Source organism: Chroicocephalus ridibundus, chromosome 1 (genome assembly GCF_963924245.1).
Source record: "Chroicocephalus ridibundus chromosome 1, bChrRid1.1, whole genome shotgun sequence".
Taxonomy (NCBI): domain Eukaryota; kingdom Metazoa; phylum Chordata; class Aves; order Charadriiformes; family Laridae; genus Chroicocephalus; species Chroicocephalus ridibundus.
This window is the reverse complement of record NC_086284.1, coordinates 61,605,833-61,630,621: the sequence shown is the minus strand read 5'-3', so window position 1 is coordinate 61,630,621 and position 24,789 is coordinate 61,605,833. Positions and strand designations below refer to the sequence as shown.

General features: G+C 45.4%; 2 protein-coding genes across 6 annotated transcripts in view; one reads left to right on the top strand and one right to left on the bottom strand.

Annotated features, from left to right (window-relative positions):
* Nucleotides 1-13,616, top strand: part of GGACT (gamma-glutamylamine cyclotransferase) — a 31,395-nt gene extending 17,779 nt beyond the window's left edge. For 4 of the 5 annotated variants that reach the window (XM_063337037.1, XM_063337048.1, XM_063337065.1 and 1 more), the window contains exon 2: nucleotides 9,801-13,616. In XM_063337037.1, the coding sequence (XP_063193107.1) occupies nucleotides 9,818-10,291 (474 nt within the window). In that variant the 5' untranslated portion in view covers nucleotides 9,801-9,817 and the 3' untranslated portion in view covers nucleotides 10,292-13,616. Of the gene's footprint in view, nucleotides 1-2,207; nucleotides 2,329-9,800 lie in introns of those variants that run through there. The other variant, XM_063337073.1, reaches the window with a different exon arrangement.
* PCCA (propionyl-CoA carboxylase subunit alpha) overlaps nucleotides 13,377-24,789 on the bottom strand; it is a 294,043-nt gene continuing 282,630 nt past the window's right edge. The window contains exons 23-24 of the mRNA XM_063337025.1: nucleotides 17,140-17,217; nucleotides 13,377-13,703 (exon numbers count right to left, since the gene is read on the bottom strand). Coding sequence (XP_063193095.1) covers nucleotides 13,635-13,703; nucleotides 17,140-17,217 — 147 coding nt within the window. The 3' untranslated portion in view covers nucleotides 13,377-13,634. The remainder of the gene's footprint in view (nucleotides 13,704-17,139; nucleotides 17,218-24,789) is intronic.

The window sequence follows — 24,789 nt, the reverse complement described above, 5'->3', positions numbered from 1 at the left end:
TAAGGGCTTGCATAGTTGGTTTTCCTTGGTCTGCGGTAAATACAGACCCGTGTTAAATTTTGCATCAGGCTACAGATCCTGTTTCTGCATGAGAGACCAAACCACTCCTTACCTGAAAGTAAACGTTTCATTCAACACATCCTTACGAGACACAAACAAACAAATTGTGAATTTCTTGTCTTCTTGCTTATCTCTGACTCTACCAGGCAGGAGGATATTTGAGATTCTGGTCAGTGTGTCTTCTGGATCTGAAAGCAATTACTCCAGTGCCTTGCTGAGTGACATTTCAGGCTTTTTGGGATGCCTCTGGAATATGTATTTTTTTTCTTCTGTGTAGACGATAGCAGGCTGGTAAATGTATTTACTTTGAGATAAGGATGCTTTCCCAGTTGATGAAGAAGTATGTTTCAAATTTCATTGCAAAACTTTGCGAGTCTTTCTTGGAGAACAAAAATCAAGACCAGGACAGTTGAAATAACTCATTAGTTTTCTTCTCATGACGATCTGTGACTTTTTATCTTTTCTATAGTAAACTCAGTATGAATTTCTAAACAGAAGTGATATGCCTCAGTGGGATTGAAGTAATTCTATACATCTGTTCATGGTTCTTTGTAGTTTTGGTTTGGTGTTCTGTTTGGTTTCTTTTTTCTTACCTTTTATTATATTAGAAAATGGTGGAAGAGATTTGTTGCTGAGATATGGATTGGGTTTTTATTTTTGACTTGCATTGCACTGCAAGCTAGAATTCACTTTTTAAAAAAAAAAAAGTCTTTTTATTAAAAATAAAACTACCTGCATAGCTTATCAAAGTAAGACTTGCAAACACATTTAACTAATTAGGCAAATAAAATAACTGCAGTTGATGAATTTGAATAAATAGACTCACAGAATCATTTAGGTTGGAAAAGACCTTTCAGATCATCGAGTCCAACCATTAACCTAAACATGACCAAGTCCACCACTAAATCATGTCCCTAAGCACCGTGCCTGCACATCTTTTAAATACCTCCAGGGATGGTGACTCAGCCACTTCCCTGGGCAGCCTGTTGAGCTGATTTGTTTTGTTACCACTATGTCACATGTTAAATATTATGCTTTTCCACAAATTTGATTCATAGGACTGAAAGGGTGGTACAAGCCTCCCTTCTTTAATTAAAAAAAAAGAAAAAAATGAACAACCCCCTCCTCCAAAACATAATCAGTTTCTTAGCTTTAAAAAAAATTGACCTGAAAAAATTAAATGAAGTGGAAGGAGAGTATTTCTGTGTGTCACAGAAAGAAGATACATTGAAATTTTTTCATCTTTTCACATTTTCCACTGTTTGTCCAATGGCAATGGCTGTCTCCAGACCGGTGGTTTGACTTGCTTCAGAGCTGTAGCTGCAAACCAGTGATTCTACAGTTCTCCTAAATTGTTATATGAATTCTCCACCACTTCTTTTTTTTTTTTTTTTTTTTTTTTTTTTTTTTTTTTGGCACCTTCCAAATGTCAAGAAGGGTCTCTTCTTACTCCTTCTTCCACTGATACCTAGTGGCATAGATACACTAACGTAAATGCTTAAATGCTTTTTTATTTGTATCTTCTATGAGTATAGATATACCTTATTATCCACTACTCCTTCTGAGCCTCACAAAATTTGTATGGCCCTGCTTCTGAGCAAACCTGGTGGCCATTGCCCCACGCTGTCTGTACCCTTCCTGGTTGAATATTTAAAATACTGTTTGCATTTAAATCTGGTGGTTCCTCCAGAACAGCTGGTTTTAATCTTCTTCTCTCCTTTTCTATGGGCCACTAGCATTTCACAAGCAAAGCACGGCTCTGTGTAGAAGATCTTTGTGTGTATATGTGGATGCTGTAAATGTGTATAAATTACCTTTCCTTGGGCCTTAAAAGCAGCCTGTAGTTCCCCAAGGCATCGCAGGCTGAAAAAAACAGTCTGGTGGGGTTTTCCAACGCTGCATTTCTGCCAGGTTGGTCAACGGTTTGTGTTTCAGTAGCTGGTCCACACTGGGGTAGGTCAGTGGCTTCTGGAGACAAAATAGTGCAGTGTTATGTGATGCCGTTCCCAGATTTATACCTGGATTTTCTGCTTGGCTCATTGAGAGGAGCAGATCTTGTTCCCCGAACATCTGCATTTTCATTTGGTTTTCAGGGAGGTTTGAGGAGCGCCGTGTTGCCGTGACCCCTCTGCAGGGTGCTACGGAGCTCTGGCACTTCAGCTTGTCCCGGTGAGCTATCCTGCTGCTGCCTGCGGAGCCACTGACCAGGGCAGCCTCCTGCCAGTCCATCAGGACGGCTGGCTACCATCTTTCCTGTCCGGTCTTACGGTGAGGACTGAGAAGCACCACCAGGTCTCACCTGGGCAGAGTCCATCTCACCAGCAGCCCCGGGCTGTGGCACCTCCACGCCAGCTGGAGCACGGGCATAAGATGGCCTCCAGAGCCATGGGCTCCTGCCGGTGGGAGGCTGCTGTCGCTGAATGATGGGGATTTATTTGCCATCTCCTTTGCAGGCTCAGTCGCACTCCTGAGGGACGAGGGGCCGGTGCTGTGCCATGACCTGGGCACCGCTCCCCTCCTCACAGAGCAGCGTTGTGCAGCCATTCCCCCGCGTCCCTTGTGGAAAGGCACCTCACGCTCTGGCCCAGACCTCATCTTTTCTCCCTTCCCCTTCTCTCTCTCTCACCATCTTTTCAGTGTAGGGAAAAACATGTTCCCATGCCTAGGTACTCAAAAGCGTTCGCCGTGTTTCGCAGGCTGGGATGCTCTCCTCGGTCCAAAAACTGACCGCTCCGGGTATTGGCATGTAAATCAGTGTGCCGACCCTGCGGGGAGCCCGGCCAAGCGGCGGCTCTGTCCTCGCCTTCAGGATGTCAGTGGTTTGAAAGCCGGGGCTGTGCTCTGCATGTCAATGGCGGAAACCACTTCAAATTCAGGGTAGCGTCCCAAAGGGTACCGGCAGCAGGGCTGGCATCGCAGGGCTGCCCTATCAAAAGTTGTTTTCTACTTTTTTCCCTGTAACGGTGATCTGGTGTTTAAACTTAATGCTCCATTTTGGGGGTGTTTTTTTTTTTCCTCCTTTTGCGTAGATACAACAGTTTAAGCGCCTGTACTAAAGGTGCAAAGACGAGACAATTCTATGTATGTCATTTAAATTAATTGTCGTGTATTTGAAATAGCATCATAAGGAACCCACCATGCTGAGTGGGATTTTGAGAAGCCATCTAGTCTGCTACCTTTCCCTAAAGCACTATTAACTATAGCATCCACGATAGTTTGGACAAATACTTACATTTCAAGAGTTCTAGCTTGCAAGGCTTGGATTTTCGGTAAACGCTTCACACCGCAGTTGCCACTCAAGAATAGGATGCTTGAGGTGTCGTCGTGTTCTTCCAAACCATCAGCCCGTCGCTCAATAGCAGTCAATAAGGCATTGGAGGGAAAGGAATGTGAACAAAACAGGAGAGGGGATTTTTGTTTCTCTGTGAATCCATGCTTTATCCATTCTCAAATATTTTGGTTCTGGTTTTCCTATCTCAAAAAACGCTAAGAAAACCAGAAAAGTTAGAGGAAGAGGTGGCACAGATGGTCGCAGGTAAGGAGTGTTTTCCATTCTGTTAAAAACACATGGGCATGGCAGCCTAGAAGAGCTAAAGAAGTACTTGGTGGCAGGGAGGAGGTGCACAGAGACCCCAGAGCCGGAGGAAGAGCAAACCCAAAGGAATTTGTGTCTCATGGACTCACATGGGGCTGCCTGCCATGGGCTGTTGCCATCGCTGACCGTTCACGAAAACGGTCATGGGAACTCACAGGAGGAAAAGGCCTTTTTGCAGCACGGTGCTTGTCGCCTCTGGCTTGGGAAGTGTCTGGACTCAAGTCTGGGAACACATCGCTATCACCTTGCCCCGTTCCTGCGCTCCCACTGAGGTGTCTGCTGTTGACCACCCTCCTTCAGGGGACACGGGGCTCTCAAGACTTTCTGTGGGGACTTATTATGGTTGTTCTGATGCCCTGTCTGTTCTTCTGATTAGAAAGCTGTTCCTGTCTGCATTAATTATTCCATGCAGAAATTTTGGCAGGCTGTACGTATGTGGAAGTTGTCTGTTCAACAAAACCTTTACCTGTATTTGTAGGTGATTATGCCCCATTTTGTCAGCTCCTGTTTAAGCTCTAATTTGTTCAGTCTGTGCCCCAAAAAAACAGTCCTGGACTCAGTGCTCTGCCCTGAGCTCTTTCTGACTACTTTTGTAGTCCACAAATTTCTGAATTATGGTAGCAAGGACTTGATATAATATTCCGTCAGAGGCTCATGCAATAATACTATTATTAATATTAGGACAAAGCAGTCAATACTTAATGATACTGATAGACTGTTCTCTTGGGGGGACAACTTTTTTTCCCTCCCTGACTCAATTTATCCACATACATTGACTTTCCATCTTCTTCTTCCTCCTAACGTGCTGGCAATCCCCTCCTGTCTCTGCACTGTGTAGAAATTTAGTCTGTTAATCAGTTTAATGGTGTGTCTAGCAAGTTTCTGCATCGCGTGTCCAGCATCTTTGCACGTGGTGGATTTATCTTATTGTCACTTGGAGGCCTCTGTAGCTGCTCCCAACAGTCACTTTGGGAGTGAAACTCTTTCTGTAAACATTAATCATCTAATGAAATTTCTCTATGCAGTAGAGTCGAAAGGGATTTGAAAAGGTTTCAAACAGACAAAACGCAAATGTTTGTTTGCTGTGCGTCCGAATGGGTGCGGGGCACGTGAGCAGCGCTGTGATTGATGCTTGTGCGAAGGGACGGCATCCTCGCTCGGCCTCCCGGTGATAAACGCCAAGATGCTCCAGCTTAAGCACAGGCGTATTTGTTGGTTCAGGGGTGGAAACTATCCAAAAGTGAAATGAAAAGTGTCTGCAAAGTAGATTAAGTGGCGTTTCAGGTAGTGCCCGGTAGTGTCCAACATGGCACCGGTTACTCCAGTATTCTTGTTTGTTTTCACAAACCAGCAGCTCACAGTTTCTGAGCAGACAACTGCTGTGAGGAGACCGTAACCTCTTGATTTCAAAGGAGCCATCGTTTCGCCGGTGCCTCTGTGGTTAATGTAAGAAAGGTGTCTTGCCATAAACTTTTTCCGAGGTATTCAGCAAGGTTGGAAAGGGGTCGGCCCGGGCAGGAAGCCCTTGTCTGTGCTATAAAGAAAATAGCAAGCAACAAAATGAAAGCATCAAAGGACCAACAGGATGCGGTCCCAGGAGTCCTCTCTGGCATGTTAGTCCTTCTTGAAAGTTAGCATTGAGTGAAGAGTGACCTTAAAACTCGCCTCATTCAAACAGACTGGGCTCAAGTTTAAAGTTCAAGGCATTTTGTTTTTTCACCTGTTTCCTACAGTTTTAAGAAACTTCTGAAGAATTAATGTGTAACTATATCTGGTCACCGAGCCAACGCGGAGGATTTTTCTCAAGGGAAAATAATGTTACTGTATGGAGGGAGAGAAATGGATACTTTCTGAGTTGGGAGAAAAAGTTTCAACGAAGTAAAACCAAAAGCCCTGCTACGGTGATTGCAAACAGCCCTGGAGCAGGCACAGGGCAGGCGCTAGTTCTTATTTTATTTTCAAAAGAAGTTGGTAGGATCCAATAATGGTGTGAATCCTGGTAAGAGGATGTTTATTGCTGAAGCTGCTGCTGTTCGGGGCACAACCTGGGAGCAAAGAGCCTGGTTGGGGCAGTTCAGCTTCATCTGCGAGTGCGTGGTGACTGAGCCGGCGACTGGCCCCGTGGCTGCCCGTCCCTCTCTCACGGTGCTCCGGCAGGGAAAACTAAAGCCCTGACCCAAAACTCGGTGGGTAGGCACGGATTCGGTGGTGCAGCCCTACCACCGCTAATGCCGAGCAGCAACCCAGGCTGCTGGCCGGTGACTGTTACGAGCCGCTTTCATTTCCACCCAACAGCATCTTCTACCGGCATGATCCTGAAATAGTGACTTTATTTTCTGATCTTTGCATCTCACGTAACGAAGCAACTATAGTCACTGATCCTGCGAGCGGTTCGAGCAGGTCATCTTTCATAGCTAAAAGAAATAGTTTGAAGAGATGACACAAAGATTTCACTCGCATTTCCCCATGCCGTTAAATTTTAATGATTCTGGCATGAATATTTCATGAAAGTACCTTCTGAATGGGTTTGTTTTGTCCTGGCAGCTAACACTCAGTATAGAGTCTGGGGGGGTTTTGTTTGGTTTTTAGTGGGTTTTCTTTTCCTCTTAGGTGGTTCAGCGTAGGTAAGAAGTGTCAAACTGGATTAAGTGAGAAAAGGCAACTTCTTGTTGGTGATTCAGTGAAGGGATGCCGGCTGTAACTCTTCAGCTGCTTCGTGGAAGTCTGAAATGACCCTCAAGTAAAATTCTGCTCTTTACTCTCCTGCCACAAGGTGGCTAAAAATGTTTTGCGAGCCCACCATAGGCGACTGCTAGAAATGATGCTAGTGCATCTCACAGCCTTTCTGCAACGCAACACACGGCGCACAGGCGACCAGATGTATTGCACAGGAAGAATTATATACGTCTTATTTATATGGAGCAGCATTCAGAAAATGTTTTTTTTTTTTACCAAGTTTATTTCAAACGCGCCTCAGCCGGGGTTGTCTGGGCTTGGCTTTGATGTGGGTTTTTTTTTTTTTTTTTAATGGAAGGAGAAGTCATGGCGCCCATCCCATCCCACGTGAGCGACAGGGCCGCCGTGGACCACAGAGGCGCGATGGGCAGCTCAGCGGCCGCCTGCCCACGAAGCCCCAGTTCTACCAGTACTTCAGCCTCTACGCAAACTGGCTGAAACGTCAGACCCCCATTCCATCTCCACTCGGGTACTGCCTCCTGACCCCAGCTACCGCAATGCTAAATCCGAAACACTTATCCAAACCTGGGTTAGCAGGGATTGTTGTTGTTGTCATTGAATTTTGCGGGCCCTGCACTGGGATGATGTCTGCTTTGCTGTACATCAGTAACCTTTCCGAGTAGCCGTCTGCGGCACCATCAGAAACACGTACTTTGTTTTCACCCGTTTCAGGAAGGGTGACGCTCTTCCCTGCAAACTTTTTGGAAGCTTATCTCCAGCCGTACATTAGAGAGAGAGCTTTTGTTTCATGGAAATGAAGCGTATCTTTTTCTTACAGATGCACCACTCGCTATTGAGCTTTTTATGTGCGTTTTAGGTTTCCCTTTTTATTTTTTAACTTATTAACTCTGACAAGTAACCTCTTGGTTGTGAACAATTTAATTCACAATTCATTTTTCTGATTCAAAGTGAACACGAGTGCCCTAATCCCCTAATGGGAATTAATTGCATGTTTCAGTGCTTAACTCTGATCCTTTCTCAATCCCCACTGGGACAAGTTTCTTCCTGAAGGATCTGTGTTTGTTATTCAAAACACAATCTGAAAGGTAATGATTTTTCTTATAAAAGGGAGTCCGGCCGACTGAATATTAATGCTCTTTTTATTGTGAGGGAACGAGCTGCATCCAAAAAAACTCGTTTATGTCATGAAGGATAAATTACGCTGAAGTATATCTGATAAAATACAGGGGGAGAAAAATCAGCGCAGTCTTTTTTTTCCTTAAGTGAAAGCTGTTTGCCAGTAAATAAAGGCACACACTGGTTTTGATTGGAAAACTGTGTTCTGTTACAGAGAAAAACTGTTTACTTCACCAAGGGGGAAAGTGCTTTGCTACTGATTATTTTAAATGACACTCCTCTTGGCCAGCAACGTACCCCTTTGGGTAACTGACCTGATCTAACAGTCTACCAAAATAAGAGCAAATACCAGAAAATACATTTAAGTTTCTACTTCTCATCTTCTTTTAAAGATTATTTTTTTTTTCCAAACTTGAAATGCAGTACATCCTCTGATGCTGGGGGCTGGGGGAGTAGCTGCCAGGTGGCCGGGTTGGGTGACGGGGAGGGAGGCTCTGCCCAGTCACCGACTGAGGGCAAAACATGGGAAACCATCAAACAGTGCAGAACTGCTTCTGCCCTACAGAAACGATGGGGGACGACCGGGGCACAGCATGAAAAATAACCCAGGAACGATGAAGGTACCTTTTCCCCCCCGCTACTTTTCAGTAAAGCCAGCCTTTTCTCCCGTTTAACCCAATTTTGAGTGGTTTATCCTCACAGATAAATGTTGAACAACATCTTTCAGGGTCTGTTTTCAAGAGATGGCTAGCACGTCTGCAAACGGGCTACGTCAGGCAGAGATGGCTTAGTACTTTTGGGTGTCTGGGGAGTACCACATCCCCCACCCGCCCCTCAAGGTAAATAAATGGAAAAATAACATTTGTGCAGCTCCCTCGGGCAGGAAGGGCGAAGGTGCTTGTGAAGACCGCAGTGTCTGGCCTTACGAGGTCTGCAAATGAGGTTTTTCACCCAAAATTTATCAGCAGCGCCGTGGGGAGCCGGTGTGGTTCCCCTCCCCCGATGGAGCGGGACAGACGTCTCCTTTCAGCCAGCACCGCTTGCGTGGGCTGGGGGTGCTGAGGGTCACCCCGCTTCTCTCCCTGGAGCCACAGTGTGCTCCTCAGCGGTTCTGTCAGTCGGCAAGCAGGACCTCGGTGCCAGGGTTACCAAAAATCCTTCAGCGTGTCCATGAAATTACTCAAGGCCAGGTTAAACTCGCTGCCACGCCGGCGTGCCTCAGTTTGCTTGTAAGGTCTGGCATGAAAGCCTTTTCATCCCCCTTCGTGACAGACGGGTCCTCTCTTCGTCTTGGTGATGTCCCAGTTTGCGCGCAGTTAGCTTGCTGCAGCTACGAGCATCGGGCAGCTTGCTTGTCTTTTCCCTTTTTTTATTAAAGACTGTGACCGAGCTGGTATTACTATTTGGAGAAAAAAAAAAAAAAAAAAAAAAAAAAAAAAGCATCAAATGTACGCAAATGCAACATAACCCAAAGTTGGAATGCGCTCATTTCAGGTGACTAATGTCACTGTGCTTTATTTTACCATGAAACAAGAAGACACCCAAATTGCAACCAGGCTCCTCTGTTACTGAATAAAAGGTTGTTTCTCAAATACCGAGCGCGAGACTGGTGAAGGGGGAACCCCAGCGGGGGCGGGAGGGAAGGAGGTGCTGCCCCAGCCTGAGTTGGAGCCAGCCTGAGGTGGCCCCGCCGGGTGTCCCAGGTAGCGTGTGACCAAGTCCATCAGTTCAGGCTTTAAAAAAACACCACGGCAGCCCAACAAGGGAAAACAATCAGTGGCTTCACTCCTCCAAGTTTTAATAACCAGGTTTGACCTGGGCTGGTTACACCATAAATGCAGTGGTGCAGGAGAGGAAGGTGTCTGCTTAGTGGAGCTGAACCATGATTTTTTTTTTTCTTTTTTTTTTTTTTTTTCTTTCCCCATAAAGGATGTGCTAAGTGGAGCCTGTTTCGTCACTGGGATGGCTCCCATAATGATGAGAGAAAAAAAAAAATAAATGAAGAAAGGCTCAGCCCTTTTTCTGAGGCTCAGGGATGCGTTGGCTGGTGTGTGGATTCCGTAGAGAACCCGTGGGATGTCATTTGATTACATCAAAGAACTACAAGGGTGGCTTTCTCCTGGCGTCTGTTTTTCACTGTTACAGCTTTTGACTGAAAAGTTTAAAGAGATATTTGAATGTAGTACGACATTTAAACGAGGCGTAGGACTGCGAGACCACTTTTGCACCCGCCTGAAGACCCTTGCGTGTACAAGGCGCCTTGGCGTGGCTGTGGTTCTCCAGCGTGTTGGCCAAAGCAGCCACGTGGGTAACGTACGCCTCTGTCTTTCAGCTGCTTTTGCAGGTACGATGGCTCGTGTCTTTGTTTACGGGACGCTGAAGAAGGGCCAGCCCAACTACAAGCACATGATCAACACGGCCAAGGGGCTAGCGAAATTCCAGGGAAGGGGCCGCACGGTGGAGAAGTACCCGCTGGTGATCGCAGGAAAATACAACATTCCTTACATGCTGAACATCCCGGGAACAGGACACCACGTCGCTGGGGAGATTTACTCGGTTGACGACCAGATGCTGCAGTTCCTGGATGAGTTTGAAGGCTGCCCCGAGATGTACCAGCGTACCCTGATGAGCATCGAGGTGGTGGAGTGGGAAGGGAAGGGCGGCGCGGGCGAGGGGCGGGCAGCCGCCGAGGGCGTCGTGGAGTGCTTCGTCTACAGCACGACGACGTACCCGCCCGAGTGGGTCGGCCTCCCCTACCATGACAGTTACGACTCCTCGGGGAAACACGGCCTCTCCTACGTCCTACGCGAAAGCCGGGATTAGGAACGGGAGGTAACGCAGCCTGGCTGAAGACGTAGTACTAAGCACGTGCCGATCGGTAACCTTTCCAGGAAAGCTGTAACACCTTTCTATTAGAACACGGGATCTCTTGTAACCTTCCCAACCCGGGAGCCTTGGCGCTAGCGTTGAAATCTTGTAGGCCCAGAGATGGGGACTCATTTCCCCGGCTAATCTCCGTCCTCCTCGCCCCCGCTAACCTGCCCCGAGTAACTGGGTTTGCATGAGGCATAAAATAAGTGTTATCTGCACAGTTTTGGGGTCTAATTATTTTCTCCATTTCCCCCACCACCACCACTTTGCCCCAGTGTATGACTGAAGGTCAGGGAAAGGCAGAGGAAGGAGCTAATTTTCTTTTTACCTGAATTGACAAATTTTCTGGGGTAGCTCTGCAAGGTGGGTGGCATAACGATGGTACTATTGCACTAATAGCTGAAAGTGATCTTAAAAAAAAAAAAAGCACGCCTGCAAACAAAGTAAAGCACAACTGGCATTTAATACTGACTTGTAATGGTGTTTAGTAGGTTACTGAATGGGAACAGGGAGAGATGACCATATAGATACTGCGCGCTTCGAGACAAATATTACATTGCTGGAGAAATAGAGAAAATTTAAAGACTATTCTTACTCTGTTGCAGTGTTTTCCTGAACTGGAAAAGAGTATTTTTAAAACGTGTTTAGTTTTATAAGGTACTGTGAAGAAATATTAAAAGAGTATATGAGAATGACATTTAAAATGGTATTTTTAATTTAACATTCCAAGCACTTTAGGGACCACTTCAGTTCACTGGGTGACTGTGGGATATGGGGGGATGTTGGGGACCAGGAAAAGCAAACCTGATCCCAGCTGCCCACTACCCTCCAGCACACGCAGCTGCTCTGAGCACTTACTGTCAAGGTGACTTTTAGCCGAGCACTTTTAATGCAGAACTTGCAACCGCAGGCAAACTGGGTATCCTGTGGGGGGGAGATTTTTATATACATTATAAAAAAATACCCAAAGGACCTGTATTGTGATTATTGCACCATGTAAACTGGGAAAAAGAAAGGATGGGAAGACGACAGTTGTCCCCCTGACCCAACCAACTGTGCTGGTTTCTGTACAATCTGGGAAAATCATGGCTTTCTGTTGTTATGCTACTGTGCCTTATATTTTCCTTCAGCGGCAGTGTTTGGTACGTATAGACTGTACAGTATACAAAGCTGCCAAAGGGATGCGAGCAGGGAATGTGTGCCACGCGGTGAGCCAAAGTACGATTAAATGTACTAAGGATGCCATTAAGAAGAACGTACTTTTGCTTCACTGCCAGTAGCCCTGTGACGGCCGGGGGAGAGCTGGGGTAGGGAATCAGCCCGGGGATCCAGGGTAAGGAATCAGCCGCAACTTCATCAGAGACTGCTGCAGCTCACTTAGAAACACAGACAGAAAGCTTGCGTTGCTACAGCAGGCTAATTAAGTAATTTTAAAGTAGACTAGTCATGTCTTGTCTCTTTAGCCTACCTTTTTTTTTTTCTAGTTCAGAGTAACCTGCAGAAGCCGAACTGTGCTCCTTTTGGAAGGGGCAAGATGGCATTAAGGAGATTTGTAGGAAGATCTGCAGGGCGTCTGCCCCAGCTTCTCCAACTCTAACAGAATTCATTTTCCTGGAGGGCAGGTCCTGCCCAAACACTCTCCTTACTCATCTCGAAGGGTTTTGTAAACTAATTAACAAAGCAGAGCCCCCGTACTACATTATTCCCCCTTGGCCGTGTTGATGTAGTTGGCGGTGTCTCAATAACATGAAAAATGCCCCTTCAATCAGAAGTTTCGAGCAGAATGGTGAACCTTTCTGGCTGGCCGTGAGTCACCAGCCCTGTCACAGACTGCTTTTGTCCTTCACCTTCCTGTAAAGGGCGCAGGCGCCTCTGGCCAGAGGGGTTTTTCTGGGAAGTGGCACGACTCTGCACATCCTCGGCAAGAAAATGAGAGCGGGCCCCCTCCTTCCTGGGGCAGTGGCGGAGGCACAGCCACAGCGGGAAGGGTGACGGAGAGGGACGTAGAAAAAGCCAGCTGTAGGAGGTGAGACCAGAGGCAGGAGGAGGCGGTGTCCTGGCCCAGCCATGGGCAGCAGCGCAGGCCTCGGCAGGAGCGTAGGGACAGAGATGATGGTGACAGCGTGCAGGGACTGTGGAGGTACCACTGTGCCCAGTGAGCTGCAGCTGCTGACTTAATGAGCTCGATCAATTAACGGAAGAGGGCGCCTCTGTTAGCCACACACTAACATTCTGAACCCAGTAAACTTCCGGTATCTGTGGCGTTGAGTTCCTGAGTGAGGAGTGGGGAAAAAAAATACACCCTCTTACCCATCCTGACCAAGTCACCGTCCCTCTCCCTGCTGCTCAAGTCTCTTCAGTCTTCCTCCTCTCCAGGCACTCTCTGGTTTCCCACGCTGGATGCGCAGCTCTTCCAGCAGGATGTAATTACGTATTACGAACAGTCCTAGTTCTTCACACAAGCTTTAGTAAGAGCTTTTGCACTTGGGTCTCCCTTTCCTGTAGGAATTCGGGAGGAGGCTTGGCCTGAGGGACAGCAAGTGCCTCTAGCAATCCCTTGGGATGGCTAAGGGGCTTCAAGGGCAGTGCCAGCTCCTCCTGCAAGGACTTGAATCCAGTAATCCATTCAAAGAAGATAAAGGGGAGGAAATTTGAGTATGGAGTCTGAATAAAAGAAAAAAAATTCCCTTACCACCGTAAATGAAAATACGTGGGGAAAGTCTGCACTAGCGAAAGAAAAACCCCTCTAGCCTGTAATTTACCTCTAGCCTACACAAAGCCTTCAAAATATTACAATAAATCTGATCAGAATTTAAGCCATCAGCTGTACTTGTAAGTACTCTGTGCTTACACAGAGCGTAGGAAAACTGCTGGGTTCATCACTCAGTGGTTAATTTTTCACTCTTACCAGCCATTCTGTATAACTTGGCTGGGGCCTCAACCCCGCGATATTACCATGGAGAAGATGAATCGGATTTGGGCTTTTGTTTTCTTTTTTAAAAAAAGAGGCTTTTCCTGTTTTAAAGCAGAAATGGTATTTTATTGATTTTATTTGATCCTGAAAAATCAAAGAATTACAAAGGTTATGTACAAGTATTTCTGGAAGTAAAAATCTGGGATCTGTTGCCAAGGTTTAACATCTGTGTTTGCTGTCTTAACCGCTGATACAATAAATACGACCGTATAAAATCTTGAACATAGGACTGTCCATCTTCTATGTTGAATTGCCTTAATGTTACTTTATGGGTTGGAAATAATAAAGGCTGAGCTAATTCAACAGTGTGGAGGCAACCTTTCATTCCAGTTCCACCAGCAGATCTCCTTCTCCAACGGTATCGCCAGCTTTGCAGTGCACAGCTTTCACCTACAGTACAGAAACAGAAATAATTCCAAATCTTCCTCAACAGCAAAGAAATTTAAATAAATGGGTAAATAAATGGCTTGGTTGACGTTGCTTAAATAGTTTCACATCTGCATGCCACGGGGTAAATGGCCACTATAAAACATTTACGACCACCCCGGGGATCAGAGACGCATCTATGTTGGAAGGGCCTCGAGAGGTTGCCGGCTCGACCTCCAGCGCTCAGAGTCCCGCTGCGTTGTGAGTAGCTGTGGAGGAGGACGGAGACTGCACACCCTGTGGGCAGCCTGCTCCAGCGCTTGGCCAAATCGCACCCAACTCCATCAAGGTATTTAGGCACCTGCCACTTGCTGGGTTTCTTATTCTTTAGGTGCTTTGAAGAGAAGAGCTGAACGTCAGATCAAGATGGCACTTCTAAAAATTAAAAAGCACCTTTCTTCCACTTTTCTTGCACTGCTGTTCATTTACTACTAAATTTTTATATCTTTTAGACGGCAGGCTGACTCTTCAACACTCACGCTTGGATGTTTCCATGAAATATTCCAGTTTTCTTGCACTACAGATTTTAAGTATAGCTGAATTTTTGGGACTGTAGCCGTGAAGTGGGTTTCCCCCAATGCCCAGGCAGCCGAGATTGATTGATTCAAATCTGAATTTGGGTCCTTTAACGTCACTGAACTTGGCAAAGGGCTACCACTGTCAAATAAATGTAACTATATCCGTAGAGGAATTATCTACTTGTGAAGAATCCTGAATTTTAAAACACAAACATCTTATACCGGTCCCTTATTTCCTCTGTAAAAGGCTGTAACGTGTCTGAGTTCCCTTTCAGCACACGGAGCCCAGAAACTACGTGAAGCTGCGTATGAGAGTTTGCTTGTAATATTAATTCAGAGCTCACACCCACACGCCAAATCCTTGGTCAAAAACCTTGTTTGCTCAGGTTAGTCATCCCAACGTTACCTTGGGCTCCTAAAGGACACCTGCACCGTACCCGAAATACCAGGCTGCTACGGCCACGCTGTTGCCCACATCCGAGTTTGCTAGTCTAAAGCCAGGCGAGCTGTGAGCGCGCGTCTGGCTCTGCGGCACATTCACTGTGTTGCCCCGGGAATGAAGCCCAACCCTGTACACGGGCAAAGACAGCATGGGATGTACCAAAAAAGGGCCTTCATTTCTAAATCCATGGCTAGGCAGCCTACCCGATTCCTGAGTCTCAATCTTCTAAGAGACGAAAGCAGGGTGAAAAATATTCTTTCTTTTCTTTTTCTGCAAAGCCAAGGTTCAGCAAACACTGTAGCTCACTGGTGTTTCAACCTCCCCCCCGCCCCGCCCCGTGATTTTTGACACGCGGCGGGGCCAGCTCCTTGTCCTGACCCACAGCTGCCCCACAGGAGAGGGGAGGCCAGTTCCTCTCCATCTTTCCCCCATTTTTAAGCCACCTGCAGCTGGAGTAAACTCAGAGTAGATAAAAACAAGCCGCTTTTCTCACGATGACAAACAGGAAGATGGGGTTTGATGCAGAAAAGGAATTCAGCCGGGAGTGAAAATGGGAACGTCTTCCCGCTGAAGACAAACGAACCGAGTTTCAAAACACGGTTTCAAAGCATCAAACCACAGACTGAGAGCCAGCGCCAAACATCCCGCTCCTGTGGAGGGGCCAAGTTGTTTTAGCGCTCAGAGCCATGTCTTTGCGCTGCGGAACGGGGAGAATGCTGTTTAGCAGCTTCATTTCTGCACAGCCCCAAAACTTTTTTGCTTTTTAAAATGCTCAAAATTCTCAAGAACCAAATAATGTGCTTATTATTAAAGTGGAGATGGCCAAGGGGACATTGCAAGGTGTGACATTCAAATCCCACTTGGAAGGACTAATAAGCCAAACGTGCGTTTTACGTGGCTTCTGTACAAGAGCGAGTGGGAGAAGTACCAGCAGGATTTTAAGGAACAGGCCCACGGGTTGCAGGACACCTTGGTGGGAAAGGGAAGGTTAAAGTCAAAAATAAAAGGGGGTGGGTAGATGAGGGAATGGCATTTTGATTGCAAACACTCACTGGTTAAAAACAGTGGATGCAAAGAGCAGCAGTAAGGGGTTAAACAAAAGAAGCAAAGATGAAAAACTAAATGCTGGGAAATATTAACCAAGTGAGAAAATAAATTATATAGGAATTAATGCATGAAATAAAATAACAACGTGGCAACGTTAGAGCGACAGGGGAAGGTGGGTTCTCCCTCTCTCTGCAATTTGTTTCCTCGAGACCCAGTTTTGCCCTGGATGCGCTGGGAGCGGCGAGCCCTGCGTCCCAGCCTCGGTGAGGATTTTCGTGCTGTGCCAAAAAAGCCTTTCTTGTAAACACACAAACAGTCCTTGGCGCGGAGACCCATGTGGAGTCCCCAGCCAATCCCGCCAGTGACCGACCTCGTCCCTGCCCCGCGGAGCCGGGCTCCGTGCTGCCTCCCCCCGGGACCAGCCATCCTGCACTGGGGTTGGGTTTGCTGGTTTTAATAACAAAGTGGCAGCACTTCAGGGGCCTGTCCCCAGGCGGAAAAGGGGTTGGACATGCGAGGAAATACAAAAATATATAATCCAGACCTTTGGCAAGGATTCTGACCCCTCAAGAGTGACTCTGCTCTCCCTTCGAAAAGGACGGACCAGGGGCCCGTGTGTAGATGATGGTTTTAGGCTGTGAATTATAAACTGGCACAGGGATGCTCTGCGACCCCGATTTAGGGGCTGACAGTCCCCTGACCAGACGGGGTTTAAGGCACGCCCTTGTCCTGTGAGCTTCACCAGTTCCCTGCCCCAGAGCGCCGGCTTTGGTACATCCTGCGCTGCAGGAGGAGGAGACTGCCGGCTCGGGGGCTGCAACGCTGACCCCCCCCTTAGAAGCGAGATACCGCAACGCAGAGCCTTGCAAAGCTTAACGCATTTGTAGATCTAGGCTTCGTGTTTAACAGTCACAATAATAAAAACATTGTTTTTCTCATCTTCCCGTAAAAGCACTTTCTATGCCTTGGTTCTGAGTGTTTGGGGGTTTTTTTAATGTCAAATTGTTTGCCATTAATGAATTAACTGGCAAAGAGATCTCTCTTCTTCAGTTTCAATTCCAGTTGAAAGACAGAATTTGGAGAAATGGTCTGCAACGCCTTTCAATTCAACTTGGCATTGTAACATCATAGAAAACAAATCATTTAGGAGAAAAAGAGTTATATGAATTTCTGAAGCCAGTAAAACTATTTCCTGCTGTGCTATCTAAGGCTCGGAACTACTTAACAGCATTCACAGCAGATGCAAATGTTAAAAATTAAAGACACCTCACTTCGAAAGACTTACAACAATTAGACTTAATTCCTTAACAACCAGAAGCCTCCTTTTTTCCTTTTTAAATTCTATCCTATTTGACACATTGCATATGGTTTTACGTGACCCAAGGTAGCTTACCTTGCCTGTTTTAGCAGCAATCATACTGTTCTGCATTTTCATTGCTTCAATTACACAAATCTCTTGACCTTCTGAAACCTGGTAAAATTAAAGCAGTGCAAAATGAGAAGAGAGGATTTGAAATGCTCTAAGTGTGTATGATTCCTCTAGAAAATAAAGGGATTATTTCATTAAACGCTAAAAAGACTTCCACGGCACAAGTCAAGTCAGCCAGCCCCACAGTTGCGACACAAACCACAATCACAAATCAATGTTGCCTCGGACAGACTAGCAGCAATATAGGGACAAAGGAATCACCTACTTAAAACCATCACCCCAGACAAACCTGAAAGGCTCCTCTCTTCCCCCATCCCATCCATTCAGCTCCGGCTTCTACAGTTCGCATTTCACATCCATCACGGTTTGACATTAAATCCAGAGCAAAATTTAACCTGTGCGGTTTTGGCCAGGGAGCCTTTGCTTTGCTTCCCTGGGGCAGGTCCTGCAGATACTACTTCCTGATTCAGAAGCCAAAAGTTTCTTGGCACGCATCCTGGGGGGGCCGGGCTGGAAGCTCCGGCAATACCCAACGGGCTGATGCTGAGGGGAAAGTCACACCGCCGCACACGGCAGCATCCCGATGGCGGCTGATGGTCTCCGACTGACGGAAGGCAGCACGCCGGCATGGAACCACCACCCCTCATCCACAAGGGAGGCATCGCGGAGGCAAACCCATCGTTTTCCCCACAGCCCATAGCTCTTACAGGGAAACGTTCCAAGTTTCCTCTGCTGGGCTCCCCGTGCCTCCCGGTCAGATCCTCCTTCCAACGCCTTGGACACCCTGCGCAGAGGAATCAGCAGCTTAAGGCTTTACGGTGGTCGGGGGCGGCTGCTCATACATCAGGGGAAAAACACGGGATTCAGAATTTATCCCTGGTGCAGCCCAGCGATGAGGCAGTCATCCCGCAAAGACGGTTGATGCCGGAGAGGGAAGGGCGCTGGGCCCCACGTGCCAGTATTTAGGAGCCGTGGAGAGACGCCCCTCGGGGATGCCCGGCTCCGCGCGCCCACTGCAAGTCTTTTCATTAGGCCCTTCTGCAGACGCAGTCTGCCATTCGCCCGTATCCCAGCAAGTCTGGGATGCTTTCGCTCTGATGTCAAAGGCCCATTAAAGAGGGTACACTGAGGCGTGCAGAGATCTGGTTCATGCGTTGTTATATGCGCACTCAAAGTTTATATACATACATATGTACACATAGATATATTCCTCTAACCATACGTAAAATGAACAATACGTATTTAAGGAGAAGTGTGCACCACTTTGGAGGAATATACTATCTAACAGGCAGGTGTGAAGTCAGAGACCAAGTGCAGGTTGCAAGAAGCACATGCTGAAAATTAAAATAAAGCTTTTTTTCTAAAGTGTGCAATAGCAATGACTGAAAAGCATGGATGTCTGAGCTCTGGATTCGGAGCAAGACAGGAGAAAAGACGTTATGTTAAAAGGAGTTTACGCACCCTTTCTTCAACAGACTGCCAACAGCAGTAAGATGGGCTTTTTGGGGTAAATAAGGAAAGCTTTTGCTATGGTAGCACGGTGTACTGACCGGACACGGGGAATAACTAACACCCAACACTTCACCTGCAGAAATTCCATCCTGAGCTTCAGGCCAGCACTTAAGTCATTAGCAGTGTCAAATTCGGTAAATAGTACCAAAGACTTGTTCTTTCTCCCCAGTTATTTCCCCTCTCTCCCCTTTCCCCATCTTTTGTCTCCTTCCTTCCACACCTGCTGCTCTGCCTGCAGCCTTGTCCCAGCAGCTCCTTCTTTCCTTCCTTGCTCCTTTACTTCTTCTTCTCCCTATCTCACTGCTTGGCTCTTCTTCCATCTGCTCTGAACTTTCCAGACATTTCTGAGGTTAAGAGGAAGCTATGAATATCTACTTCTTAAAAAAATAAAAATAAAAAAAAAGCAGGAATGTTTCGTTGTGAGATTATTTTTTTTTTTAATAGCGTATTTCAGAAACAGATGTGCCACCCCCTGGTTAAACTTGGCTATCAGAGCCCCAAGAACACGGGCCTCTGAAGGCTGCTGAGGATGGAGATGCTAAGGAGTGCAGATCTGAATTGAGGGGCCTAATTTCAAGGGCACAAGAAACTCTTCCCTTAAGGCTCAGTGCGATTCAACTGTAACGTGGCTTCATCAGGTGGATGGCATGCAAATGAAGCAGTTAGCCATTATCTAAACAGAGTTCTGGAAATACATCTACTGGAAAAGTACAGAATTGCCTCCGTAGACGTTAAGTACAGCGCTAAAATGCCAGGAAGTATTAGTGTCTGTGGGATGGACATGTCCACGAACCTGAATTTCTCCTCAGTTTCTCCCCTTTCTCAAAAATAAAGTTTTTGTGTGTTCTATAATACCTGCTGGGTCGATGACAAAGGAAGGAAATAACCCCCCCGCCCCAACCCACAAAATACCCAGTTAACATCTAGCCTTACTAATGTGGAAGGAAGGAGGCACTTCCAGCAGGTACCACGTGTGAAAATGCTGTGTCAGATCTTCTGATGATGTGCAATTTGTTGAAAATTACCTCGGTGAAAGTGTGACTAAAGCACAGAAGTTTAATTACTGTTCTTATGTTAAACCTTTACAGCTCCAGTCATTGTGTTGCAAAGCGACAAATCCTAAAATTAGGCACTTGTATCTCTCCTCTCTTTTTCAGTCTTTTGGGCTTTGTCCAATTTCTTTCATTCCATAATTGCACATATCCTTTTGCCTGTTATTTAGCCTGCAAATGAATGAAAACCGCAGCGATGTGCACAAGTTCTTGCTTTCTAACTTATTTAAGGATTTATCTGGAACATTTTTACCGTTGCATTTTCATCGTGTAATTCTTTCTTTCAGTGGATGGCGAACCAATGTAACCCACCATCTTTACATCCCAATTTAGAGAGGTCTCAGTGATGACCCAAATCTGTCAAAACAGGCAAATAAAATCAAACAAACAAAAAAAATTTCATCGATTGGAACAGAGTAAAATGAAAGGGCTCCTTTTCTTAAAAGAAATTAAACTCAGGTATCTTTCCCACAGAGTCACGCTACGGATAAAACTACCTTTACATTGCTTGGAATATCAAAATAAATGAGTGATGAACTGCTAAGACCTGCAGTCTGTATTTTAGTAGTTTATTTCTGCGTGGTGCAGTTCAAAGTAGCTGTTCAGTTTTGTTCTCCAGAGTGAAAGGGAAAAGGGGGGGGGGAAGGAAAAAAAGAACTAAAAAAAAAAAAAAAAAATCATCGAAGACGAGGGTACTTAACATCTCGATGTTGCTAACAATCCTGATGTGAATCTGGGAACAGTCAATCGCACTGTTTGAGCAACCTGGGGACAGCAGGGTGGTTGTTATCTCCCCTGGCCGAGAGGTTACGCGCAGGACGGGCAACTGTCTCCGGCCACCTCCCGACCAAGCCACTCGCCACACGCGGGGCGGGAGCCCAACCTGAGAAGCAGCAACCCCGAGCTGTCTGTTGTCCCTGCACCTACCGGAGGACCATAAGGACTAACCGCACTTAGAGAGAGGTCCTTTTAAAACCGGGAGACGCAGAAAGCCAGCGCGCACCCCAGGGCACTGCCACCGCCGGGATCTCTGGGGACACGGTAGACTTTCCTCAGACTTTTTGTGCATCATCTGATAAAGACTTAATGATTGTGACAGGACGTCTTCAGCGTTAGGCTTACAAAATGGTCACAAGCCCCGCCAAGTCTTTCTGATAAACCCAATGGGCGCTGATGTATTTCCCTGCTCCCTGTCTAATTGGTGTAAAGTTTGCAGCTCTGAATCCCCCTATCTTTTATCCAGCTTGCTGCGTCCTCTCCTTTGACACGAGGTCAGGGTTCACATTCGCATCCGATTATCAAAGTGGCACTCATTAACCGGCAGCCTGCCTCGCACCCAAATGAGTTCGCTGGAAGGGGAACTCGGCCCATTTACTCAGCAGATTTTAGCATTTTAAGGAGGCCTGAATGTCACACAGTATTGCTACGTTTTGAGGAGTTTCAGACATCTCCAGCTGATGATTAATTGTGAGTGATGGGAAATAAAATCCAGTAAAGCCAGCTGCTTGCCATGGTCGGCAAAATTACTATAATGGATATAGGCTGCCAATTTTCCAGTTTTACTGGCAAGTCTTCCAAGTGTAATTAAGGGAAGTTATAAATGATATGGAAATCTATCAAGTCCCATTTATTTTCAGAGGACTCTTTCCCCTGAGACTTTTATCTTCAAGCTTATAGTTTGCTTTGTTGTGCTAATGATTTAAACCACTTCTTATTTCTGATTAAAGCCCCCAATATCCCTCATAAGAAGTTAGATCCACTTTATTCAGAAGGATTTAAAGAAACAGAAACCTTTTTAAAGTTGTGTTTGTTAACCGTGCCGAGCTCTCGCTGCCTCTGTGGAGGCACAACAGAGCCTCCTCCATCTTAGGCACCTCGCTACCGTCTGGACTTCTGCTTCCGACAAATTCTGAGCATTCGGAAAGATCTGGGGGCAGGGGGAGGTAGAAGAGGGAATAAAAAAAAAAATAAAAAAAAAATCTACCACCAACAAAACCCCAACTTCCCTCCAAAATCCTAAATCCTCCAAAAACAAAGATCGTGGGTGCTGCCTTAGACACTCCGCATTTAGCACAGGGTGGTGTTGCTCACTAATGTTGTTTGATTTGGAATAAAAGCATGAAAATGATGTGCAAAGGCCTAAAATTGGAGATGTAAAGGATGACTGCACAGTATTCCATTTCTCAATTTCATCCTTCAGAGCCACAAAATGGGGGTGATACAGTTACTGGATGAGATTTACAGTAACAGCTGTGGTCTTCCCACACAAGGGAGGACCTTCTAATGGGCTAAGGTCTGTTTTGAACAGACGGGGAGTAGCAAAACAAGGTTCCCTATTAAGGGTGTGCAGTAATATTCTTGATAAAGAAAATGAGGAGTGGTAGTCAGATTGCTTTAAGAGACCTAAATCTCCTTTCGCTGTTAAAAAAAAAAAAAAAAAAAAAAGAGCTATTTTAGAAAGTGCTAACTGCTAAATAAATGAAAGACGTGTAAATGTAAGGGTTTGGTTTTTTTCTCAATCTCCTCGCTACTGTAAAGAATGCATAGGAACCAGTGCCAGGGGCATATGGCTTTCTCCTGTGCTGAACATTCATACAAAAGACAGGTTCATCAGTCATTGGAGTATCTGGATAAAAAATTAGCTCCTGATGGATGGTATTTAGAGCTTACCTGCTGCTAGTACATTACCAGAGAAACACAGGTTTTGAAACCCACATGACATTAGAAACTGCAGACCATGAAATACCCTACGTGCGAGCGCGCTCGTAATGTACACCAGGTTATACAAAATAAGAAATAAGCTATTTAAACCCTCTGCCTAAAATTGGGCCCGCTGCAAGGAACCCTGGGTCAGCCCTACACAGGCCAATTAATGCACAGCATCTGCTGTATAGAAGCCGTGCATGAAGCACTTCCGAATGATTTCAGCAATTAAAAGAAAACTGTTTCCTGCCTGTTCTGACAGCAACTGTTTCAATGCAAGAGTGAGCACCAAATCATTGTGTGCAGCTGAAAAAATTAAGTCTTTTTTGTTTTGTTTTGTCTTTTTTTTTTTTTTTTTTTAATCTCGTGAAAAGGTGGTGGGAGGGATGAAGATTTCTTACGGAATCGGATCGTTCTTTTGTTGTCCGACATTCTGTGTTTTTCTGCCAAATTAGACAGAAGGCTCCGAGGGTTTACGGGGCCCTCTACAGTATCACCTTCTGGTGCACTGTGGCTCCCTAAAAAGATGGATCAATATCAACCCTGCTGATTTGCCTACAAAAGTGAAAATCCCTCAATTACATTTTTAAGACCATTATATTTAGAACACAGGTGCTCCGATGCGTAACATTTTTAAGGCTCTTGGATCTGAAGGGGGGGGGAAACCCCACAATGACAGCCGTAAGCAAAAGCAATCTTAGATTTGGTTAAAAGTGAAGAGAGAATTGGATTTTACTGATATCTCCTTTCTCAGCTTTGGGGACACCAGTAAATATCCCTCGCAATTTCCACTATGCCGAGACTTGTGTCCCTGTTGACCCTTGTAAGTAAGAAGGGACAATGCAAGACGGTGCCATATGAAATCCAGTTACCCCCTCTTGTAGGCTTCTGCTAAATAATTACAAACATTCATCTTGTTTACGGTTGTGCAAAACCACTGAACAGTGAATTAAGCAGGCATGCGCTATCTAAAACCCTTAGGAAGACACCAAGAGTTTTGTTTGTTTATTTGTTGTTTAAACTTAGTCCATGCTAGTATCATTCCCTTCCCGGATTTTTTTTCCTATCTGACTTATTGGCAATCTGGCAGCAAGCACCCAACAAGAAAACAAATCAAGAGGAATTGGATGAACAGTAATTGAAATTCCTTGACATTGTCCATTACCATGTAAAATAATTAGTGCAGGTTTTCCCTTCTTTCCAAATTAACTTTGAAATGGGACCTACAGAGCTGCAAATAGAATTAGGGGCAATTAATAGTCCTTGACAAATCATTATTAAACTTTTTTTGCCACACTCCTTTAACGAAGATCACGCATCTCAAATTTTGTGACCTCTGACGAACCAAAGGTCAGCGATGTCCCCCTGACAGCAATCAGCACTGGTCATTGCACTCCCACTTATCCAAAACACACTTCCCCGGCCGCTTCCCAGATCCCAGCGTGCTGGGGAAGTGATACTTCTGGGCAGAGCACTTCTGCGGCCGTTCTTGTGCCCAAGGCAAAACTTAAGTCTCCATCGCACTACTCTTTATCAATCAACTTTTTCAGTAACGGCCAAAAAGTTGCTTATCGTTCCAAACGGCAAAGCAGATCAATTAAAAAAAATTTTAAAAATCTATTCTTTCTTTTCAAAGGATGGTAGTATTTTTCCCCTAGGCGGAAACTCTAATAATATTGTCTATTTGTACCTCCTCGTCAGAACAGAATGTCATTCTCAATTACACCACACTCAAACACAAATCTAAGACTGTGCAATTGCATAAAGATATCGAAGAAAAATCTCCTCAGAGATATAAAAATTACACAAATATGTTACGAGTAATTGCTATAGTTAAGTTTTTTTTAACGTAACCACAATTACTACTTGAAGCCTCATGTTATATGAATGGTGAAATATTTGAATGCTTTTACTCTTGACATTTCACAACTGTGAAAATGGTTTCATTTCCTCTTTACCAATAGGGCTTTTCCCCCCACAAAAAAAACACCCCCAAAAAATTATTTAATACACAGAATCATAAAAATTACATGAGGTTTGTGGCCACATTTGGTCAAGTTTGCAAACTCCATCTCACAGAAAAATGCAGTTAATATTTGCTCTGGGAGCGCTGAAGAACAGGAGGATGGAAAGGAGGCAAAGGGAAAGAAAAAGGAAACACAAGAAAATTAAAAAAATATTTACACATTAAAAAAAAAAATCTTACTGGAATTTAAGAATATCTTACTAAATTATTGGTACCATATTTGTCTAAATAAAACGTGAAGCTGTTACTTAAGCAAATACATTTTTACTGTTTTTTTTCCTGGTTGTTATTTCTCTGTTATAAATTCCAACCAGTATAATT